Below are 21,870 nucleotides of genomic sequence, written 5' to 3' on the forward strand. Positions count from 1 at the left end.
TTCCATAGCACTTTTCTATTTCTAACATGTAATTAACTTTGTTTATTGGGGGTGTCTTCCAACACTACAGATTAAACTCCATGGGAGGAGTATCCCAGAGTATTTACTGCTACTTAGATAAACAGTAACTGAGTATATTCTCTGTACTTGTAGAGAAGGTACAAATGCCCGAAACTAATACTGTCCTTGTTGCTTTTCTTGGCTTTCATTTGGGTGATTTTGGAAAACTTGGACGTCCTTTGTAACCCTCCTTTTATTTACAGAGGCCCTACTTTAAAGTTTTGGGGATTTTTTTTTTTTTTTTTTTTTTTTTAGAATTGGGGAGGGGCAGAGAGAGCAGGGGGGGGCAGGGGTTGGGGAAGAGAGGGAGAATCCCAAACAGGCTCCCTGCTGTCAGCATGGAACCCCAACTGGGGCTCAATCTCACGAACCATGAAATCATGACCCGAGCAGAAATCAAGAGTCGGATGCTTTAGTGACTGAGCCACCCAGGTGCCCCCAGAGGCCCTACTTTAGAAATAAGGTAGCCCTAGACACTACCAGCTGGCCCAAGCACATAAATTGGTGTCCCACAGTAGAGTGGAGCTGGAACACTTTAAGATAAAAATCCCCAATTAGTCCCCATTGTCTCTTAAGGGTAGATTGTCCTTGAGTTTTCCTAAATTTACTGAGGGCTTCTGTTTCCCTTTAGTCTGTGTTTGCCACAACATCCCACCAGGAACACATCTTTGCATTCCTTAAGAAGCTGCCTTTAAAGGCCATTTACTTTGATGTGAAATTGATATATAGAGAGATATCAAAGGATATGCAGAGGATATAAAAGGAATCCTTTAGTGACTTCGGAAGAGGGCAAAACCGGAAATGTAAAGGTAGGATTTGGGTGGCAAACAGATGGAGGTTTCAGGGACATGAGATTGAACAGAAGAGAGAGGTGCTAAAGGTCTCGGGTACTGAGAGAGGAAGGCAGATGTGAGACAGGCAATCAAACTTGGGAGTGAAATAGCAAAGGCAATAAATCAGGCCTGAGTCAAGTACCTAGTTATGTTACATGTTAGCTTTGGGCACATATCCTCAGCTCTTTGCTCCAACTCAGCTGCCAGAACCTGTGAACTAACTCAGACATTTGATTGCACCACCTCCAGCCGTACAGTTATCTGCTGGGAGTGCCAGTCTCTCCCCGTTGCTTGCCACAGCCCAGACAACTGCACAGCTCCAGTTTCTGGTTCCTGGCACCACTTCCAGGCTTGCTGAAGTGCCACACAATGGCTTGGGATCTGGCCTCTCTAGGGGTGGCTGGATGATGCAACCTGAAAGTGTGGGGTAAACAGGAGGAATCTGATCAGTTAAATTCCTTCTGCCCATCAACTTCTAACAGGAATTTCCTTTGGCTGTGAATATAGTGTTTAAATACATAAGGGTTTATTTTCTCTCATTCAAGATTAGGATTAGGCAGTCCAGAGCTGGTATGGAGTCTTCATAAGATCACCAAGGAATCAGAAGTCTTTTGCTTTTCTCCCTTCCCATCCTTCAGGCATGGCTTATATCCTCAAAGTCACAAGATGGCTGCTGAAATTCCAGCCACTAAATCCACATTCCAGGTAGAGAAGAAGGGAAGAGCAAAAGCAAAAGGGGTTTTTTTTTTTTTAGCTGTCCCTCCCTTTGAAGGTGTCTCCAAAAGTCCTGTCCAACAAATTCCAATTATATTAACATATCATTTGCTTGATATTTGACACATCAATACATTACTGGCCTGACATTTGATATATCAGTATTTCATTGGTCTGACTAGCCATACCTCACTACAAGACAGGCTGAGAAATAAAGCTGAGCACTCTGCTGTGCTCAGAAGAGCCTTGGATTTCCTATTGTTAAGGACGAAAAAAAGTACAACTACAACTTAGGCAACTAACGGCTTCTGCCACAGTAAGCATTAGTTAATGCTTATTATCAACACTAGCTATTGCAAGGTTGCTTAATCATGAGGTTCTATAAAGTGGCTCAATAAGTTGATCCTAGTTTATTTGGTCAATTGCCTCTTCTGCAGACTTTGCATAGGTTTTAGACACACGTGTGAAGGGAAGGAAAGGAATCCACATCTTTACAGGATACTTATGGCATGCTTAGCAGGTTGGACATGAGATCTTTGATCATCATGGGGACTGATTTTTTTTGTGGCCTCTGCTATTGGGCTTCACTATTAACTCCATTTGTCCTTTCTAAGGTCCCAGGTTCCTGCCCATTAACAAGATGAAAGAAGAGAGCGTCATGCTCATTATCCTTCATCGATTGTAATGCCAATATGGTACAAGAAATTAAAATAGGGGCGCCTCGCTGGCTTATTTGGTGTGACTCTTGGAGTATGTGACTCTTTTTGTTTAATTTTATTTATTTATCTTGAGTGACAGAGAGAGAGAGAGTGCAATCAGGGGAGGGGCAGAGAGGGGGAAAGAGAGAGAATCCCAAGCAGGCTTTGCACTGCCAGCACGGAGCTTGATGCAGGGCTCAAACTCACGAACTGGGAGATCACGACCTGAGCCAAAACCAAGAGCCAGACGCTTAACTGACTGAGCCACCCAGGCACCCCAAGTGTGCAACTCTCACCTTGGGGTTGTGAGTTCAAGCCTGACATTGGGTGTGGAGCCTACTTAAAAAAAAAAGAAAAGTGGGGCGCCTGGGTGGCGCAGTCAGTTAAGCGTCCGACTTCAGCCAGGTCACGATCTCGCGGTCCGGAGTTCGAGCCCCGCGTCAGACTCTGGGCTGATGGTTCAGAGCCTGGAGCCTGTTTCCGATTCTGTGTCTCCCTCTCTCTCTGCCCCTCCCCCGTTCATGCTCTGTCTCTCTCTGTCCCAAAAATAAATTAAAAAAAAAAAAAAAAGAAAAAAAAAAAAGAAAAGAAAAGAACTGGGGGCACCTGGGTGGTTCAGTCTGTTAAGCACCCGACTTCGGCTCAGGTCATGATCTCACGGTTCGTGACTTCGAACCCTGCGTCAGGCTCTGTGCTGACAGCTCAGGGCCTGGAGCCTGCTTTGGATTCTGTGTCTCCCCCTCCCTCTGCCCCCACTTGCATTCTGTCTCTCTAAAAAATAAAATGAGGGGCGCCTGTGTGGCTCAGTCGGTTGAGTGTCCAACTTCGGCTCAGGTCATGACCTCACGGTCTGTGAGTTCGAGCCCCGCGTTGGGCTCTGTGCTGACAGCTCAGAGCCTAGAGCCTGCTTCGGATTCTATGTCTCTCTCTCTCTCTGCCCCTCCCCCGCTCATCCTCTTTTTCTCTCTCTCTCTGTCAAAAATAAATAAACATTAAAAAAAAATTTTTTTTTAATAAAATTAAAACATTGAAAAAATTTAAAAAAAGAAAAAAGAAAAGAAAAGAAAAGGAAAGAACTGTGCTTTTTAAAAAACACACCTAGGGGCGCCTGGGTGGCGCAGTCGGTTAAGCGTCCGACTTCAGCCAGGTCACGATCTCGCGGTCCGTGAGTTCGAGCCCCGCGTCAGGCTCTGGGCTGATGGCTCGGAGCCTGGAGCCTGTTTCCGACTCTGTGTCTCCCTCTCTCTCTGCCCCTCCCCCGTTCATGCTCTGTCTCTCTCTGTCCCAGAAATAAAAAAAAAAAAAAAAAAAAAACACACCTAGACACGAGGAACCTGTCCTCATCTTGGTGTTCATGTTCTCTCAGCTGCTCCAGGGAATTACTGCTTTATTACTAAGCAGGAATTCTCAAGATGTAGGTGTGAGGAAGCCAATCTCTGCCTCCACTGTGTAGGCGTGGATAGGACAGTCTGCATTTTGGTTTCACAGCTACTGATGTTGAGGGCAAGAAGGACATCATGTCTCATAGACCCGGTGGCCCGGCTCTCAGCTACAGCCTTATGTCTGCTGCTTTGGTACTAAAGGAGGACTGCTCATGGATGACCTAGGCCTGGAGTTAACTTTGCTTTGTGATATTCTTTGAGATTAGACATAGCCCCATCTCCTGGTTCACTGTGGCTGACTTCTTCAGCCCGGAACCCCACCCAGCTGCCATGGCTGTAGCTGGCTTGCAACTGGACTGAGAACTTTCGGCATAAATATTCTTTCCCTTCAGCATTTATACACGAATACGTTGTGAGAAAGGGAAGGTGTTATGTCAAAATATGGATGGAATGGCAGAGCTACACTAAGGAATTTTAGTTATCAATGAGACTAAACACATGTAACACAAAAACACAACCGCTAACCTGGCAACAAGGGTGATGGGTTAGTCTACTAGAGACCAAAGGTCAGGTTAGAGGGCAGAAGAGCCAAAGTTCAGGGTCAGGTTAGAGGGCAGAAGAGCCAAAGTTCAGAAGAGCCAACTGATGCTGGATGATGTTCCTAGTGAAGAACAGGGCATGCCCAAACCAGGACTCCAGGAACCTCAAAGAACAGTAGATTAAGAGCTAATAGCACAATTATCATGAAGGTATTTACAGTCCTACAGATGTATTAGCTTCATGTTAATTTTCTTACTGAAGTCTCTAGTTCTGGAAAGTGCTTTTGATTGAGGACTCAAGTTCTCATGACTAGACAGGTATTCATTCATTGAGAAAATATATAATAAGTGGCAGGCATCACACTGAGGACACAGCAGCTCACAGGTATGAAATAGTTCCTGTTCTTATGAAGTGGTCTAGAAATTTAAAAAATTAATTAATTATACATAAATACATAAATAAATAAATAAATACAAACATACAATGCTTATCTCTGGGTCCCCTTCAAACACTTACAAAACATATTGATTGGAGAGCTTCTGACCAATTTGGGGATCCTCGGGGTATTATATTAAGTATGAGGCATCCCAGTGGAAGTCTATGGCATGGTCCATTAAGACTATTTATTGAGCCTCTAGTACCAAATGGAGACATGAGAATATGCGGTAGTTAGAAGGTGCTCAAACACAAATCTTCATTATCTTGCATAAAAGCATCTTAAGTCTCTGTGGGGGCCCCCTGCCGGGCTGGAGCACCTCTGTGACATTCTGACGGCTGCCTGGCATAACGTCGCTGATGTTGGATGATAGATGACTTACAACTGAACACCTTCCCGCACACGCTGCACTCGTAGGGCTTTTCTCCAGTGTGCACTCTCTGATGCTGAGTAAGTCGTCTTTTCTGAAGGAAGGCTTTCCCACATTCAGTGCACTCATAGGGCTTGTCTCCGCTATGAATTTTCTGATGCTGATTAAGGGACGAGCGGTCAAAGAAAACTTTCCCACACTCATTACATTCAAAAGGGGTCTCTCCAGTGTGTGCTCTCCGGTGGCGAATGAGGGAGGAGCGGTCAAACAGGGCTTTGCCACAGCCCTTGCATTCATAAGGCCGCTCTCCAGTGTGAGTGAGCTTGTGGCGAGCGAGGATGCTCTTCTGGCTAAAGGATTTCCCACATTCTGTGCACTCATAAGGACTTTCTCCAGTATGAATTCTCCGATGGCGAGTAAAAGATGAGCGGACAAAGAAAGCCTTGCCACATTCGTTACATTTAAAGGGCTTCTCTCCGGTATGAGTTCGCTGGTGTTCAGTAAGGGTTAATCGGTCATAGAAAGTTTTCCCACATTCGTTGCATTCAAAGGGGCTCTTCCCAGTGTGAGACATCAGATGTTTCTTAAGACTACTTCTATAGCTGAAGGCTTTCCCACATTCTTTACAGTTGTAGGGCTTCTCTCCGGTGTGAGTCCTTTGATGGCGAGTGAGGGATAAGTGGTTATATAAGGTCTTCCCACATATGCTGCATTCAAGGTTTCTCCCCTTACTGTTGGTTTTCTTGGCAGGAGTGGATCTTTGCCTGGAGTCCTTCTCCTTGGGGGAGGATTTCTTCAAAATCTCCCCCAATAGATGTTCTTTCTTTGTGCCCCTGAGGTTTTCTGAGCCAAGTGCAGGACCCAGAGGACCATCTTTTCTGAGTTTTTCCATTAGTGTCTTTTGCAACTTTCCTTTTTTAGAAATATCCTGGCTTTTAGTTGAGTCCCAGCTCTCAAGTCTAGCATTCTGGTCTGAAACAAATAGAAAATATAGATATGACTGGGTCTTAGTGCTAGTGAAAAAGAGAACATTATCTTTGTTCAGAAAAGAATGAATATAAAATACTTCCTGGTTTATTGTAACTCCTCAAAAGCAAAGCATCAGAGAGAGGCTGAAAAATGGCAGAGGAAAACAGAGGAACAGAGATGGAAGTGGAAGGTGGTCATTTTGCCCACTAAACAAGTTTCTGTTATTCGTTCGTTATATATTTTCTAGGTGCCTACAAAGTGGGAGGCACAATAGAAGTCACTGGGACTCTAATGAACAAGACAGACATGGTCCCTGCCCTCATGATGCTTATATTCAACACGACAGGAGACAAAGAAAAAAACAAATAAAACACCACAGATGGTGGTAAGTCCAGTGAAGAAAATAATGAACAGAAGTTGGAGTGGGGTCTTCCTTAGAGGAAAAACTTAAGAACGGTCATCTGGAAGTGACAGTTAAGCTGAGCTCTGAAAGATATGTTAACCATGAGAACAGCCAAAAGAAGAGCATTTCAGGGAGAGATCCATGCAGAAAAATAGGCTATGCACAAAGAAGCATGGAAATGACGAGGCAGTTTATTACAGGTCAATGAGTTTAAACGGCAGAGAGTAAGTGGAGAGGCCGGCCTGGACCTGAGAAAGTGAACTGTCAGTGACTACTGAACGGTTTTTAAAGGAAGAGGAAGGAGATATGGTAAAGGATAAGTAGGAAAGATAAAAAAAGTGTTATCAGAGTTCATTATAAATAGGTCTCAACCTTCCCCCAACCCCCTTGCTACCTGTTCATTCATCTGATAAATACCTGAGTGCGTGCGATGTACCAGGTACTATTCAAAACGTTGGGGATACAGTAGTGAACAATACAAAACCTCTGATGGAGTTTACATTTTAATTAGTGGGTAGGTATGGACAGACAGTAAACAAAATAAAGAAGTAAAAAAATACAGTACGTTAGGAAGACAGACTGGGAAGAGAGCTAGATAGTGCAGGGGCTGGGGAGGGGGAAGGTGATGAAGAGATTGCAATTAAAGATAGGGTCATCCTCCCCCGTTCATGCTCTGCCTCTCTCTGTCTCAAAAATAAATAAACATTAAAAAAAAAAAGACTGATGATGTTGAACATCTTAAAAAAAAAAAAAAAAAAAAAAAGATAGGGTCATCAGGGCAGGCCTGACTGAGAAGGCAGCACATTTGAGCAAAAACTTGAAAAGGGTGACAGGAAAGCCACATGACTATCTGGGGGAATGAGTGTTCCAGACAAAAGCAGTGAACATCTCCACAGGCCTACGAGGTCCTGAGAAATGGTCTCTGCAAGTGAACTGTCTATCAAAATCCTATCCGCCTAGTTTACACATACCTAAATAAGTACTTCCTGGGGCTTCTCTTTCTTCATCTTCCTGAAAATCAAGTGTCCATGGCTCTTCACCTCTTTTCAACTGGAAAATCACATCAGGTTTAGGAACCAGAAGTCCTGCTCACAAAGGACAAAATGAGAAATGGCTGTTTGGGATGGAAATTCACAACCATCCCAGGGTTTAATAAAATCCCCTTATTCTCTAGATAGGAAAATGGCAGTATCCAAAAATCATATGCTAATTTCTAAAATAAGATGCTAATTCTTCTTCTCTAAAGGGAAGTCGGTACTGACTTTCTAGAGAATCTGAATTAGATCTATTGAAGTAGTTCACTAATTTTTCTCTGATGTAGGAGGCACCTCCCCAAGATGGAACTAGTATTAAGAGTTGAGGGAAAATTCTTAGCTTAGAGAAGTGGAATATGGAGAAGGTTCTGCACCTCAAGGAACTAAGGTGAAGAAGCTACCCCATCTTCTTTTGTAGTTTCTTAAAGAATAGATTTGTACCCTTTAATTATACTTCCGTGCAATTATACTGAATTTGAAGCAACTAACAAATCAAACTGGAATAGTTTAAGAAATATGACTCAACTTATGTGCAGTTAATACTAAACACTTAAAACTAAAAACATCAGTGAACAATTTTTTAGAAATCCTTAAAAAATGAGTTATAATGTCTTTGGTTTTTGATGATTTAAAGTAATGACATTTATAAATGTTATATAATATAAATTTATATGGTGACATACACAAATTTTCTGTATTTATGTTTTAAAATGCAATACTAGGGGCGCCTGGGTGGCGCAGTCGGTTAAGCGTCCGACTTCAGCCAGGTCACGATCTCGCGGTCCGTGAGTTCGAGCCCCGCGTCAGGCTCTGGGCTGATGGCTCGGAGCCTGGAGCCTGTTTCCGATTCTGTGTCTCCCTCTCTCTCTGCCCCTCCCCCGTTCATGCTCTGTCTCTCTCTGTCCCAAAAAAATGAATAAAAAACGTTGAAAAAAAAAAAAATTAAAAAAAAAATGCAATACTAAATGTTTAAGACATACAAAAAAGCATAAAGACTAAAACAAAAAGCTACGAACCCACCATCTAACTTGATATTAACACTAAAATTGAAGCCCCTCCTTCATCCCCTCTCCCTTCCCCTACTGAGGTACCCACCATACTAAATATGATGTAAATCACTCTACGCATTTAAAAAATGTTTCCTCGGGGAGCCTGGGTGGCTCAGTCGGTTAAGCGTCCGACTTCAGCTCAGGTCATGATCTCACACTCCGTGAGTTTGAGCCCCACTTTGAGCTCTGCACTGACAGCTTGGAGCCTGGAGCCTACTTCAGATTCTGTTTCTCACTCTTTCTCTGCCCCTTCCCTGCTCATGCTCTGTCTTTTTCTGTCTCTCAAAAATGAATAAACATTAAAAAAAAATTTTTTTTTAATATGTTATGTTCAGGGCACCTGGGTGGCTCAGTTGGTTAAGCACCTGACTCTTGATTTCGGCTTAGGTCATGATTTTACCATTCATGGGATCGAGCCCATGAGGGGCTATATGCTGACAGCACATAGCCTGCTTGGGATTCTCTCTCTCTCCCTCTCTCTCTGCCCCTCCCCTGCTCATGCTCTCTCTCTCTCAAAATAAATAAACGTTAAAAAAATATGTAATGTTCATTGTAGACCATTAAGAAATATAGAAAAGAGAAAAAGTCACTTGTAAGTCTACTAGTCAAAGACAATTAGGGGTAAAATTTTGGTGTAGATTCTTCCACTTTTTCTATGCATATAGATATATGTTGTGAATGTACTCAAGTTCCAATCATTTTGTATCCTGCTTTTATCACTTAACAATATATCATTAATATCTTTCTAACTATATCTTTCTCTATAAATCTAACTAATATCTTTCTCTATAAATATCATTCATGGTCAAGGCCCATCCTATACTATAGCCCATTATGGATGTACAATGGTTTATTTACCTAAATCCCTACTACCAAGTACCTGTGCTGTTTCCATTGTTTCACAATTTTAGCCAAAACAGGGATAAACATTTATCTGATTTTTCCCCCTTAGGACAATTCCCAGAAAAAGGGGTACCCATTTTCCATTTTATATAACACAATTTTTTGCTTAAAGCTAGAGTCTCAGACCAAACTTCACTTATCCTTCAGACTCTATCCAGATCAAAAGGACCATTTACTGATAGTACTGACAGCCATGAGTTAAATACAAGCAAACAACGAAAGGTAAATAAATTCACAAACCACTAGTACCTTTGCTAGGGATCTATCTAAAGATGTACAATTCTGCCCCAGTAAGTAAAGAAGGGCCAGGGACACCTGGGTGGCTCAGTCAGTTAAGCGTCTGGCTCTTGATTTTGGTTCAGGTCATGATCTCACAGTAGTGAGATTGAGCCCCATGTTGGGTTCCACACTGAGCACAGAACCTGCTTGGGATTCTCTCTCTCTCCTTCTCTCTCTCTCTCCCTCTCCCTCTCCCCTCTGTCAAAAATAAATAAATAAACTTTAAAAAAAGGGGGGGCATATTCTCTACACACACACCCAACGGCAGATTCTGAGTCATTGAAGAAAGTCATACTTACCCAAAGAAACAAAACCCTGATAATTCTCCAGCATCACCTCCCTGTAAAGAGCCCTCTGAGTAGGGACCAGCTGCTTCCACTCATCCTTTGAGAACTTCACAGCCACATCCTTAAACTTGAGTGACTTCTGAAAAGACAAACATGTTCTTACTCACCTATGTGTCTTCTTTTATGTCTCACTGAGGAAGAGTAAAGACTACAGCACTGGAAGACATATGGAATAAAAAAGAAATTGTTTTGATGATGTAAGGGCACTGGATATTTTAAGTAAGAGGTACAGGTCTGTGACCTGAGGCATGAAACTCTTGGTGATGGCCTCATGTCATCATATCCGTGACAGAGCCTCCAAACTTCAGGGACACTGTTACTGGCCTCAATGTTTTAAACTATCAATTAAAGAATTAGATTAGATGATCTTTAAATTCCCTTTCAGCTCTAACACTCATGGATCCATGAGATCTCAGTTTGAACAACAGGTTCTCAAGTCAAGGGAAGATCTATGATGAGTGTACAAAGAACAGAGGATACTTGTAAGAGCTAAAACTGAAGAAAAAGGATAAAAAATATGGTGTCCCTTTGAAAGGAAGATAATATTCCAGACTAGAGGATTCAGAAGTTTTATATTCTCATGAAAGTTCTCTAAGCACTCCCTGAGCCATTGCTAAGGGCAGAACTGCCTCAATTCTCTGCTTCCCCACCATTACAAAACACAGGACGGGGCTGGTCATCAAGGCCTTATGAAGGGCCATCTAGAAGGAAGATCCCAGGGCACCTGGGTGGCTCAGTTGGTTGAGCGTCCGACTTCAGCTCAGGTCATGATCTCACGGTCTGTGAGTTCGAGCCCCGCATCGGGCTCTGTGCTGACAGCTCAGAGCCTGGAGCCTGCATCCGATTCTGTGTCTCTCTCTCTGCCCCTCCGCTGCTCATGCTCTGCCTCTCTCAATCTCAAAAATGAATAAATGTTAAAAAAAAAAAAAAAAAAAAAAAAAAAAAACTTTAGAAGGAAGATCCCTACAGCTTTGTTGTATGGTGAGAAGGGAGAGAATCTGAAGCCAGAAAGGGTACTAGTCTTTTCTACAGAGCACCACTTCTACCAAAATGGGACCAATCTCAAGGCTGGCAAGGAAGCTCCGGACTGAAGAAAATCCAACTCACCTGCCATCTGGCTGTTAGAGGTACAGCTGCCATTCTCTCCTCTACTATGTCCTCTTGGAAAAGGCCCAGGTCAGAGTTGGCAGAGCTAGAGAAGGAAACATGAAAAGAGACCACTCCCATTTCATAGTTATCTGACCCAGACTAAAAATCTCTACATATCCATTAGGTGTGAAACAGTCCTTACGCTCAATACCCCACTAAGAGCAAAGCAAGCCTAGAAGTAAATTCACCCTTTCCCAGGAGATGGAAATTACGGATAGTGCCACAACTCTGTTCCTGAGTTAGGAGCTTCCTGGGAACAGAGCTCTGTTCCCATATCAGAAAACTATTAAAAATCAAATAGTTTACAATGAAGTCAATTTTTACTCCGTTTTATAAATCTATAATAAGCATTGTGCTCTGTAGTATTTTGACATAAATAAGCAACTTAATAAATAACTCAATCTGACTTTTAAATTCAAGATGACCAGAGGGATGCTTATACTACCATTTTTTTTAAAGGCCAATGTGGAGCCTATATGGTCAAGAATAAAAAAGCAAAAGCAAATTCGTGTATTAGTGCTATTAGTCAAGTTTTTGTTTAGTTCTAAGGGCCAGAAATATGTTCAAGCAAGCTACGGTGTTATTTTTAGGATACAATGGACATTATAAGGATACTGTAATTAAACAGCATCTAGGCCTCATGACATCTGTCCCCTACTGGGATGAAGAGCACTGGCCTCCTGTCCTAATTCTTTCCTGATTGCCAAAGGTCCCAAGTAGAGGTTCAAGAAGTGACTGGGTCCTATCCAATCAAGAAATGGAGTCAGGGGCACCTGGGTGGCTCAGTTGGTTAAGCATTCAACCCTTGATTTCAGCTCAGGTCATGATCTCACAGTTCCTGAGATTGAGTCCTGAGTCAGGCTCAGCACTGACAGTGCAGAGCCTGCTTGGGATTCTCTCTCTCTCTCCCTCTCTCTCTGCCCCTTCCCCACTCACACGCACATGCTTGTGCTCTTTCTCTCTCCCAAAAAGAAACAAACTTAAAAAAAAAAATTAAACAACAACAGCAACAACACAAGAAATGGAGTCAAACACCAAATGCTAGAAATTCCAGCCAGTTTCTTCAGGGTCATCTTTTTTTTGTTAGAGTCCATTTTTTTAAGTTTATTATTTAGTAATCTCTATACCCAACGTGGGGCTTGAACGCATGACCCTGAGATCAAGAGTCGCATGCTCCTCTGACTGAGCCAGCCAGAGGCCCCTGTTACAGTCATTTTTAAAGTTTCCATAGAACTAGGAGGCTATATGCAAAATGATACCCAGCTATTCAATTCAGTCCAGAACTGAATACAATTGCTTCTCCAGCAAAAGGGGCAGCAGGACCAACCGGGATGGAATGACTGACCGCTGCCCCTACAGCACGGGCTGGCATCACAGAAGCCCATGGGAAATAAAGGATTAGCTAGAGAGCTAGGGTGTCCAGAGCCATGGTCACCTGCAGAGACAGACCCCACGCGGTTTGGTTTCAATACTGAGAATGATGATGCCACACGCACAAACACAGACCAAGTATATAAAAAGGTTTATTACTTATGTCATGGAGGTCTCTGGAGAGAGCAGAGCTGGTCTCTCAATAGGTCCAAAATGGCTCTAGAGAGGAGGAGGAAAGGAGGAAAGGAGACCAGCCTGGTCTTTATTGTGGTTAGGGGGCAGGGCCAGGGTGAGCGTGCCCACATGCCCACAGGAAGGGGCTTGTGTGATTGGAATCCCCCGCCGATGCCCAAGGAGAGAGCATTCAGACTTCCTTATCAGCTTGTCCAGGTGTGAGACACAAGGGCAAGAAGGAGGGGTGGGTCTTAAAAGCCCAGCAGTCAAGTATCAAGGCAGACCGCACAGTGTAACTATATGTCCGAAACAGGAGGAAGAATCTCCGTCCTCTTCTCTCCAGGCCTTCTGATCTTTGGGCCTGATATGGAGACAATCTGTGACATAACAGCAACTGGAAGACAGGAGAGGGAATACTATTCTCAAGAAAAAGATTCATTTACCTAACAGAAGCTTTATTCAGAGGATCTGAAAAATCCTTCCAGGAGTAGAGCCGGGAACAACGATCTCCCCAAACTTCCCTGTCCACAGGGAACGCCAGAATAACATTCTCTCAGGGTTTTATTACAAAGACTGTTAAAAATGTAGTCGGTATCCAGTAGGGAGGGCAAAAGACAAGAAAAAGAAAGAGGGTAAAGGGACCCAATAGTACTCATCCAAGGCTGACTCTATGTAATATAATCCATACAAACCAGTAGGATAAGTCACATTTGGCACTATCTTCTGGACTCCAATTATGATGGTGATCCACTACCAATCAGATTTTTTTTTTAATTTTTTTCCAACGTTTTTATTTATTTTTGGGACAGAGAGAGACAGAGCATGAACGGGGGAGGGGCAGAGAGAGAGGGAGACACAGAATCGGAAACAGGCTCCAGGCTCCGAGCCATCAGCCCAGAGCCTGACGCGGGGCTCGAACTCACGGACTGCGAGATTGTGACCTGGCTGAAGTCGGACGCTTAACCAACTGCGCCACCCAGGCGCCCCCAGATTTTTTTTTTTTTTTTTCATGAATAGACTTGTGTATCCTGCTGGATACTGAAGGATAATGATGGTGCCATACATCTTTATCTCTTGCTCTTGAGATCAAGATAGAGCAACGTATCTTGATAGAGAACCTGGATATACCATCTTGGACATTTAGAATGGCCAACAGCAAGATTATATTGATAATTTCTGTGTACGCAGGCCATCTGACATGTGCCTGGAGGTGACCACAAATGAGAATGGTGCTGGAACCAAGCCACCAAGGGCTACATGGGTCTTGCACCTCTTCATCCCCCAAGAGAATGTTCTGAGTTCTCAGAGGAATGTTCTCGGAACATTCTCCTCTGTACAGACAAGGTTCAATAAGGTCTTTAACTCCCAGCCCTCCTGAGTTTATTGCTCTAACACCCCCAATTAAGTGGCCATGGTCTCTGTGTCTCCTACTTAGAACTCTCAAGACCTTTGTGGTTGTTAGCCATTGAGAGGCTAATGACCTTAGATCACGTTTCCACCTCTTGCCCACTCAGCCATTGCCAAGGAGCACAATGAAGAGCAGTCTCAGAGACATGAACTATGGCCAGGACACGCCTACCACTCTTTAGAGTGATTTTCTTAGTAGTCGTATTTCAAGGTGAGTGGCAGGCAACAAGAAGCATCTACTGTTCTGTCTCTGGAGCTCTGCCAACACTTCACACTTGTCAAGGCAATATCTTTATTCACATCCACACATTACTAAAAACGGTCTCTATTTCCTGGCCAGAGCTGACTGGCATCTGAACCAATTAGTCCTTCCCCTGGCATTTTGGAAGTGGAACCAAGAAAAAGAGGTCAGCCGCTCATGAGGCTCCCCTTGAGGGCATGAAAAACTGGGAGCCCTTGACAGTCACATTTTGTCACGCCATCTGAGAGCAGAAAAAGCCAGTCAGCAGTGACAGGGAAATATAAAACATAAGAACAAACAGAAGTAAAGGCAAGGGGTTAAGAGAGGGTCCTGATTTTTTTTTGTTCTGTCCCCAGTTCCAGTTTACAAGCACACCGCAGTCTTTTTCCTTGGGTTCCGTGACCTAACCAAGCATCCTCAAAATGAATCCCCCTTCTACTAGTTTGAGCGGGGTTTCTGCAGTTTGCAACCCAAAGAGACCTAAGACAGGGAGCAAAACCAATCTTCTACCTTCTTACCTGAGGTTTCACTGTTCACGTCTGCTACCAGACCTCTCCTCTCAAGAGCTCTTTTGAGTCCTGGGGGTACATAGAGGACACAGCATCCAGTGTGGCTCACAGAACCAAAAGGGTGGCATTAATCTTAAGATGCCTGCCAGTATCATTAAAATAAGCTGTGGATGTTTCCAGCCAAACCTATAAACTCTTTTCCCATCCATAACCAAATTGATCCACATCACAAAACAAAGACTCGGGGTCATTACCGTCTTTGAACGCTCAGATTTCTGATTCAATCACCTAGTGTATACTATCTTATACTACAGTTATTTGTATCTTTATCTTTCCAAGTAGGTAAATCTTGGGAGTCAAATCTTGCTTTCCTCACACTAAGAAAGCTGCTTCCACATACTTAGTACTCCAGAAATCTTTGCAGACTAATTGAAATACCAAGTTTTGCAAGAAAGTCTAGTTGGTGTTGGAAAGCGGCTCTCAAAGAGGGAGTGCCACTGGACAGTTCCAAGAAGCCGGGTGCAAGGGGTTGAAACCCTGGCCCAGGGAACCGAGAGAAATGAGTAATTGAGGGGCTTTCCGGGAAGGATGGACCAGCAGGATTCAGCGCAGTCAGTTCAATCCTGGTGTACTGAGCCCCCAGCACTTCCCAAGCAGGGGAAGGACCGCCTCGGGAGGAAATGCGCCATTCTACCCGGCGGATACACACTGCGGGGCGCGGCCCTGCGCACCCAGCGCACGTCATCTCACACTGCGGGGCCAGGCTACCGACGTCTCACTTCACCTCGCACCCATGTCGTCACCCTGAGTCGCGCCGGGCCTGCAGCTGGCGCCTCCTCCTCTTCCCCGCTGCAGGTCGGATCAAGGTCAGCCTGGGAGCAGCGGCCAAGGATAGTTCCAAACACCCCATTTCGGTTCCACCCTCACGTCACCGCGCCTCGCAGCCCAACTTCCTTCCCTGCCCGTTCTTCAACACCTTCCTCTCGCCGCAGCCATGGCTCCCACCACACCCAACCCCTGGTCCTCACCTTGGGCGCCAACCGGCTCCCGGTGGCCCCACGAGGCGCAAGGACCACAGAGCGCCTGCGCAAAGTGTCCTCGGAAAACTACGATTCCCAGAAGGCCTCGGGGCGGGTTTTCGGAGGCCCCGCCTCCTGAGGGACAACAGGGGTAGTCGCGCGCGTCATTCAAAAGGTGGAAAGGTGACACTTGTAGTAAAAATGAAGGGAAGAAATGTAGTAAATGTAGTTAAAAAAAAAAAAAAAGTGAAGAACCAAGGCTGTCTCCTGGCCCTCCCTGTTCTCTTGCCCCAGGCGGACCCCTACCAAGGATGCCTCTGTTTCTTAGGCAGTTTTCTATCCAGGAGGATATTTGCAACCTCTACTCTCTTCAGGCACCTGCTGCTTCATCTCCCTCGCTTTCCGAGTGGGGGTGGAGCGCAGAAAGCTTGAGAGAGAATTCCCATACTTGCCTGTAATCAGAAATACAAATTTGCCTTTCTTCACGTTCATTCTACTGCCCTTTCCAATTAGAACAATAAACAGAGATACATCTGGGCTTTGTAATTATGTTAGTTAATAAAGTCCCTTGAGGCTTAAGCAAGTTGAGGAAGCATTTTCTATCTGCTGTGCCCGAAGGCATCCTGATACATGTTCACATCTTTTTTTTTTACATCTCTTTTTTTTTTTTACATTTTTTTTTACATCTCTTACATTTTAAAAGAAATATTATCTTCGTTTCACATCCCCCTCCAGCTACCAATCTTAACCTCTCCTTTTTATCAAAGCGAAACTACTCAGCATTGAAGATACTTGCTATGTTTACCTTCCTCTCCACCCATTCCTTAACCAAATTTGTTCCAATATGGCTTTGGCGCCACCATCCAGGTTACCGACAAATCAGGGGGTGGGGGTGGGTAATGCTTTGGTTTTCTTTTTTTTAATGTTTATTTATTTTTGAGAGAGACAGAGACAGAATGCGAGTGGGTTAGGGGCAGAGAGAGAGGGAGACACAGAATCCGAAGCAGGCTCCAGGCCCTGAGCTGTTATGTTAGCACTGAGCCCGAGGCGGGGCTCAAACTCAGGAGCTGTGAGATCATGACCTGAGCTGAAGTCGGATGCTCAACCGACTGAGCCACCCAGGCACCCTTAATGCTTTGGTTTTCTTGACCACTTGACAACATTGAACACTTTTTGACTATTCCCTTTCTTGAAAGTCTTTCCTGTTAACCTGCTCTCACCTAGTGTTTCTCTTACCTACCTAGTCTCTTCTTTTATGGACTCTTCCTCTTTTCATGCCCATTAAATCTGTGTTCTTCAAGGACCTATCCTAGATCCTAGTCTCTTCCAACACTCTACCTTCATAAGCTATTTCCCACCACCTATATGGTTTCAGGTATCATCCATATATATGAAATCACTCTTTTCAGGTTCAGTCTGCCTGCAGAACATTCCTACATATGTCTGGATATTTCACAAACATCTCAAGCTCATTATATTCAAATGGGCTCACTCTCTACCCTTATACCAAACACCCTGGGTACACTACCTCATATTCTCTTGGCCCAAATTTTACCCCAGCCATGCTGCAGCAACCACATTTGCACAAACATAATCAGATAACTCCTTGCCTCGGTCGTACCCCACACTTTTCACTTTCCTCCCTGGAGTTACTCTCTGACTCTGCCACAGGGGATGACTACAGCAAGCCTTGATGTTCATGCAGCAACACTTAACCAATGGGGGACGGGAGCCAGTAGATAAATGCTCCCCACTTCAAGGGCAGATAATCCTGAGGCTCATTCGATATGACTCCCCAGGTCCCAGCGGGACTGAACCTCAGTTGCCACGGCAGTGACCAACTTAATTACACACTGTTTATTGGCTTTTTCTCCTTCCCTTATTTAACAGATACTGTCATTAGTGTAATGACTAACATCAGTATTTTAATTATTTAAATCTTGCTCTATCAGATTATGGTATAATGCAAAAATAATGAATTATCCCAGTGGCAGGACAATAAAAGCAAATTGCTAGTTTGTTAAGTGAAGTTAAATTTACACCACTATTAGTGGATCAATTTAATGGGTATAGAAAAGAATGTGTTAACTAGATCAATGGCTACATATCCGTCAAGAGGCAACTGACAGCCATCTTCCAATATAGAAACAAGGCGAAGCACAAAACGAGCTATAGTTGACTCTTCTTCATTAGCTTTTCTTTTTTTTTTTTTAAATTTTTTTTTAAATTTTTTTTAACGTTTATTTATTTTTGAGACAGAGAGAGACAGAGCATGAACGGGGGAGGGTCAGAGAGAGGGAGACACAGAATCTGAAACAGGCTCCAGGCTCTGAGCTGTCAGCACAGAGCCTGACGCGGGGCTCGAACTCACGGACCGTGAGATCATGACCTGAGCCGACGTCAGCCGCTCAACCGACTGAGCCACCCAGGCGCCCCTTCATTGGCTTTTCTATTGAGCTATCAGAGATAGTTAACTTCTCGGATCTAGCTTTTTCACCAGACAAGTCAAGGAATCAGAAAGGAAATGGTGGGACAAATCACTCCCAGGTCCTCCAACTTTATTGTCATGCCTTTAATTTTCCTCACTGTTTTATATTGACAGTTTTGGAGTGGTGGGGAAGCTCCAGTAGTTTCCACTGGGCACATCCATTGCCAGCACCCATTCATGTTTTGCCCATTCTAATAGAATATTTTCCTCCCTCTAGAATGATAATAAATGGATTCTAATATCCTGCTCAGAAAGAGGTGATGATCACACGAAGGACCGTTTATCTTTCACAACTGGCAACCTTAGATATTTCCTCTTCCATATATCCTGATTGGGTTGTTAGAGGTTCATAAGTAACATCTCTTCCCTACCTGAGATAACAAAAGATCCAACTCAGAACAAAGGAGTCAGGCACACAAAGATCCAAGCAGCTGTTTTGAGATCTATTAAAAGAAAAAAAAAATGTGCCTGAGGGATGGTAACAACAGGCTTCCCAGGCTTGGACCTCACTCAGACACTTGACGTACTGGAAGCAAAAGACTTCTTTCTGCAGGTGCAGAGTGCTTACCACAGGACCGGAAACAAGCACCCCTCAAACATCTCCAATGATCAAAATAACTCCTGGAGTGCGTGGGTGGCTCAGTCGGTTAAGCATCCGACTTTGGCTCAGGTCATGATCTCACGGCTGGTGGGTTGAAGCTCTGCGTCAGGCTCTGTGCTGACAGCTCACATCCAGGAGCCTGCTTCAGATTCTGTGTCTCCCCCTCTCTGTCCCTCCCCCACTCATGCTCAGTCTCTCTCTGTCTCAAAAATAAAGAAACATAACCAAAAAAAAAATTCGGAGGTGCCTGGATGGCTCAGTCGGTTGGGCATCTGACTTTGGCTCAGGTCACAATCTCACAGTTCATGGGTTTGAGCCCTGTGTTGGGCTCTGTGCTGACAGCTCAGAGCCTGGAACCTGTTTCAGGTTGTCTCTCTCTCTCTCTCTCTCTGCCCCTCCCCCGCTCAAGCTGTGTGTCTCTCTCTCTCAAAAACAAACATTAAAAAAAGTTTAAAAATAAAAAAAAACTCAAAATAGTCCCTTTATCTGTTACCTATAAAAGCCCCTGATGGCTATCCGAAACTGTGCTGTACTATATAGTAGCTGCTAGCCACAGGTAGCTATTGAGCACTTGAAATGTGACTAGTCTGAACTTGAGATGTGCTGTAAATACAAAGAAGTTGAAGATTATTTAAATTTTTTTTCTTTTTTTAATGTTTGAGAGAGAGAGAGAGAGAGAGAGAGAGAGAGAGAGAGAGAGAGACAGCATGAGTGGGAGGAGGGCAGAGAGAGGGAGACACAGAATCAGAAGCAGGCTCCAGGCTCTGAGCTGCCAGCACAGAGCCTGAGGTGGGGCTCTGACCCGTGGAACCACGAGGTCATGACCGGAGCCGAAGTCGAGTGCCCAACCAACTGAGCCGCCCAGTCACCTCGAAAATTTAGTTTTTTTCAAAAAGGTTGTAACACGTCAATAATTTTTGCATTGATTACATGTGGAAATGACATTGAATGAAACATTTATTCAACTATTTTTAAATTAAAACTTAATTATAAAAATTAATCCCACCAGTTTCATTTTTAATTTTAAAACTATGGTATTTTTAATTTTAAAAATTTGACCAATTTCTGGTTCCAAGATTTGCTACTACTAATGATCATTTGGTGAAGCTAAAACCTCAAAATTTAAGGCCTCCAGTACTGTATGCCCCATTGGGAGATACCAGTTCAAAGGTAAAGTGGCCCTTCCCTCAGAATTTTTAGTAGGTGGAATAGTACTTCACATTTAAAAAAAAAAAACAAAAACCCTCCAGATCACTAAATTTAAAAAAAGAACAAAGATGGGGTGCCTGGGTGGCTCAGTCAGTTAAACATCTGACTCTTAATTTCCGCTCAGGTCATGATCTCATGGTTTCCCGAGTTCAAGCCCCCTATTGGGCTCTGTGCTGATGGTAGGGAGCCTGCTTGGGATTCTCTCTCCCTCTCTCTCTGCCCTTCCCCTGCTCATGCTGTCTCTATTGCTAAATAAATAAACTTAAAAAAAAAAAAAAAACTTAAAAAAACCAAAAAGGTAACAAAGGGAAAGTATCAAATTTATATCCCCTTTCTGTTTCACTAATCACTGTACTCCCAGGTCCATTAGTATTCTGAATTTGTTCTAGTTTTATCTTGCTGACAATAGCAGAATATCTTAGGAAAATACTTGATTCTCAATTTACTTATTTACGTCTTCCTTTTTTTTTTTTCTTTGTAGAGAGAAAGAGCAGGGAGAGAGGCAGAGGGAGAGAATCTTAAGCAGGCTCCAGGCTCAGTGTGGAGCCTGATGCAGGGCTCAATCCCACGAACTTGGGATCATGACCTTGCCAAAATCAAGAGCTGGGCCTTCAACTGACTGAGCCCCCCAGGCGCTCCTGATCCTCACTTTACTTCTAACAAGGGAATAAATTAAAAATTCAGAATTCTCAGATATAGTCATCAGTCAAAAGTCTGTCGATCGTCCCTTTTATTTTCTACTGTACATTAAATAATACCAGCTATTATCCACTCTGATAGATTCTGCACTCTGTGAAGTGTTTTTCCTTAGGTTGCTTCAAGAGTCCACACATGAAAAAGCCTTCCCTTCCACTCGTCTGCTCTAAGCAAGGTGGACAAATAGGGTTGTTAGGAGGTGGGGAGTGGTCTGTTTGGCGATCCACCTTCTTGAATATGACTTTAGCTCCCAGGAGAAATGTTTCTTGGTCCCCTGGGATTCATGCTGGGAGAACTAAGTTCCAGACAGCCTTTCAGAATCAAGTCCTCTTCTGGGCTTCACCTCAAGCAACCCGGAAAGGAATGCAGACACCTGGAGTCGAAGTTGCCTAGCGCCTGACCTTTGATAAAATAAAAATATAGGACTGGGCCCAGGGCATACAGGTGTTTTTTGGGACTCAGAATTTCGGGAGTCAGAAGTTCAGAGAGGTGGAATCATATCAAGGCAGACCTTAAATATTCCGAGATTTCATTAAACAGGGAGCTATTTTAGGTCTTGAATAAGGCATTGATGGGCAGGAGAGAGTCATTTAGAAAGACTAGAAAGACTGGCCTAATAGTAGTGTGCAAAGTGTCAGTAATGTGCAAAATGTAATTTGCGACAGAGGCCGTTGATGTTAACCAAATACTGAGGTGCTTTCCTAGCCTCTGGTGCTGGGTTCTGGTTTATGAGATGTGGAGAGAAGGGATGGCCCTTAAAAATGTCCTAAAATACCTCCCAGCTTTCTCTTTCATGATAACCCTAGAGGCGACAAGTTCTAAATGATGAGGATGGAGTAAGACAGACTTGACTCACATCAGATTTTACGTGAGAAAGAAAACTTTACTTGGGGGGTTAGCATAGCTAACCATATGGCACCATATGCATAGCATCCCCCTGTTCAATAGTGAAGAGGGAAGAATTCAAATGAGGAAATGACTACTGCAGT

At 43.8% G+C, this 21,870-nt stretch overlaps 1 protein-coding gene across 1 annotated transcript in view; it reads right to left on the reverse strand.

The window, feature by feature from the left end:
- Nucleotides 1–810: 810 nt before the first annotated feature.
- ZNF2 (zinc finger protein 2) overlaps nt 811–21,870 on the reverse strand; it is a 64,884-nt gene continuing 43,824 nt past the window's right edge. Inside the window, exons 8-15 of the mRNA XM_058686385.1 lie at nt 15,897–16,022; nt 14,878–14,937; nt 13,155–13,263; nt 11,125–11,209; nt 9,970–10,096; nt 7,377–7,490; nt 4,484–6,005; nt 811–1,307 (exon numbers count right to left, since the gene is read on the reverse strand). Coding sequence (XP_058542368.1) covers nt 4,945–6,005; nt 7,377–7,490; nt 9,970–10,096; nt 11,125–11,209; nt 13,155–13,263; nt 14,878–14,937; nt 15,897–16,022 — 1,682 coding nt within the window. The 3' untranslated portion in view covers nt 811–1,307; nt 4,484–4,944. The remainder of the gene's footprint in view (nt 1,308–4,483; nt 6,006–7,376; nt 7,491–9,969; nt 10,097–11,124; nt 11,210–13,154; nt 13,264–14,877; nt 14,938–15,896; nt 16,023–21,870) is intronic.

The sequence above is a fragment of the Neofelis nebulosa genome, chromosome 9, assembly GCF_028018385.1.
Source record: "Neofelis nebulosa isolate mNeoNeb1 chromosome 9, mNeoNeb1.pri, whole genome shotgun sequence".
Taxonomy (NCBI): Eukaryota; Metazoa; Chordata; class Mammalia; order Carnivora; family Felidae; genus Neofelis; species Neofelis nebulosa.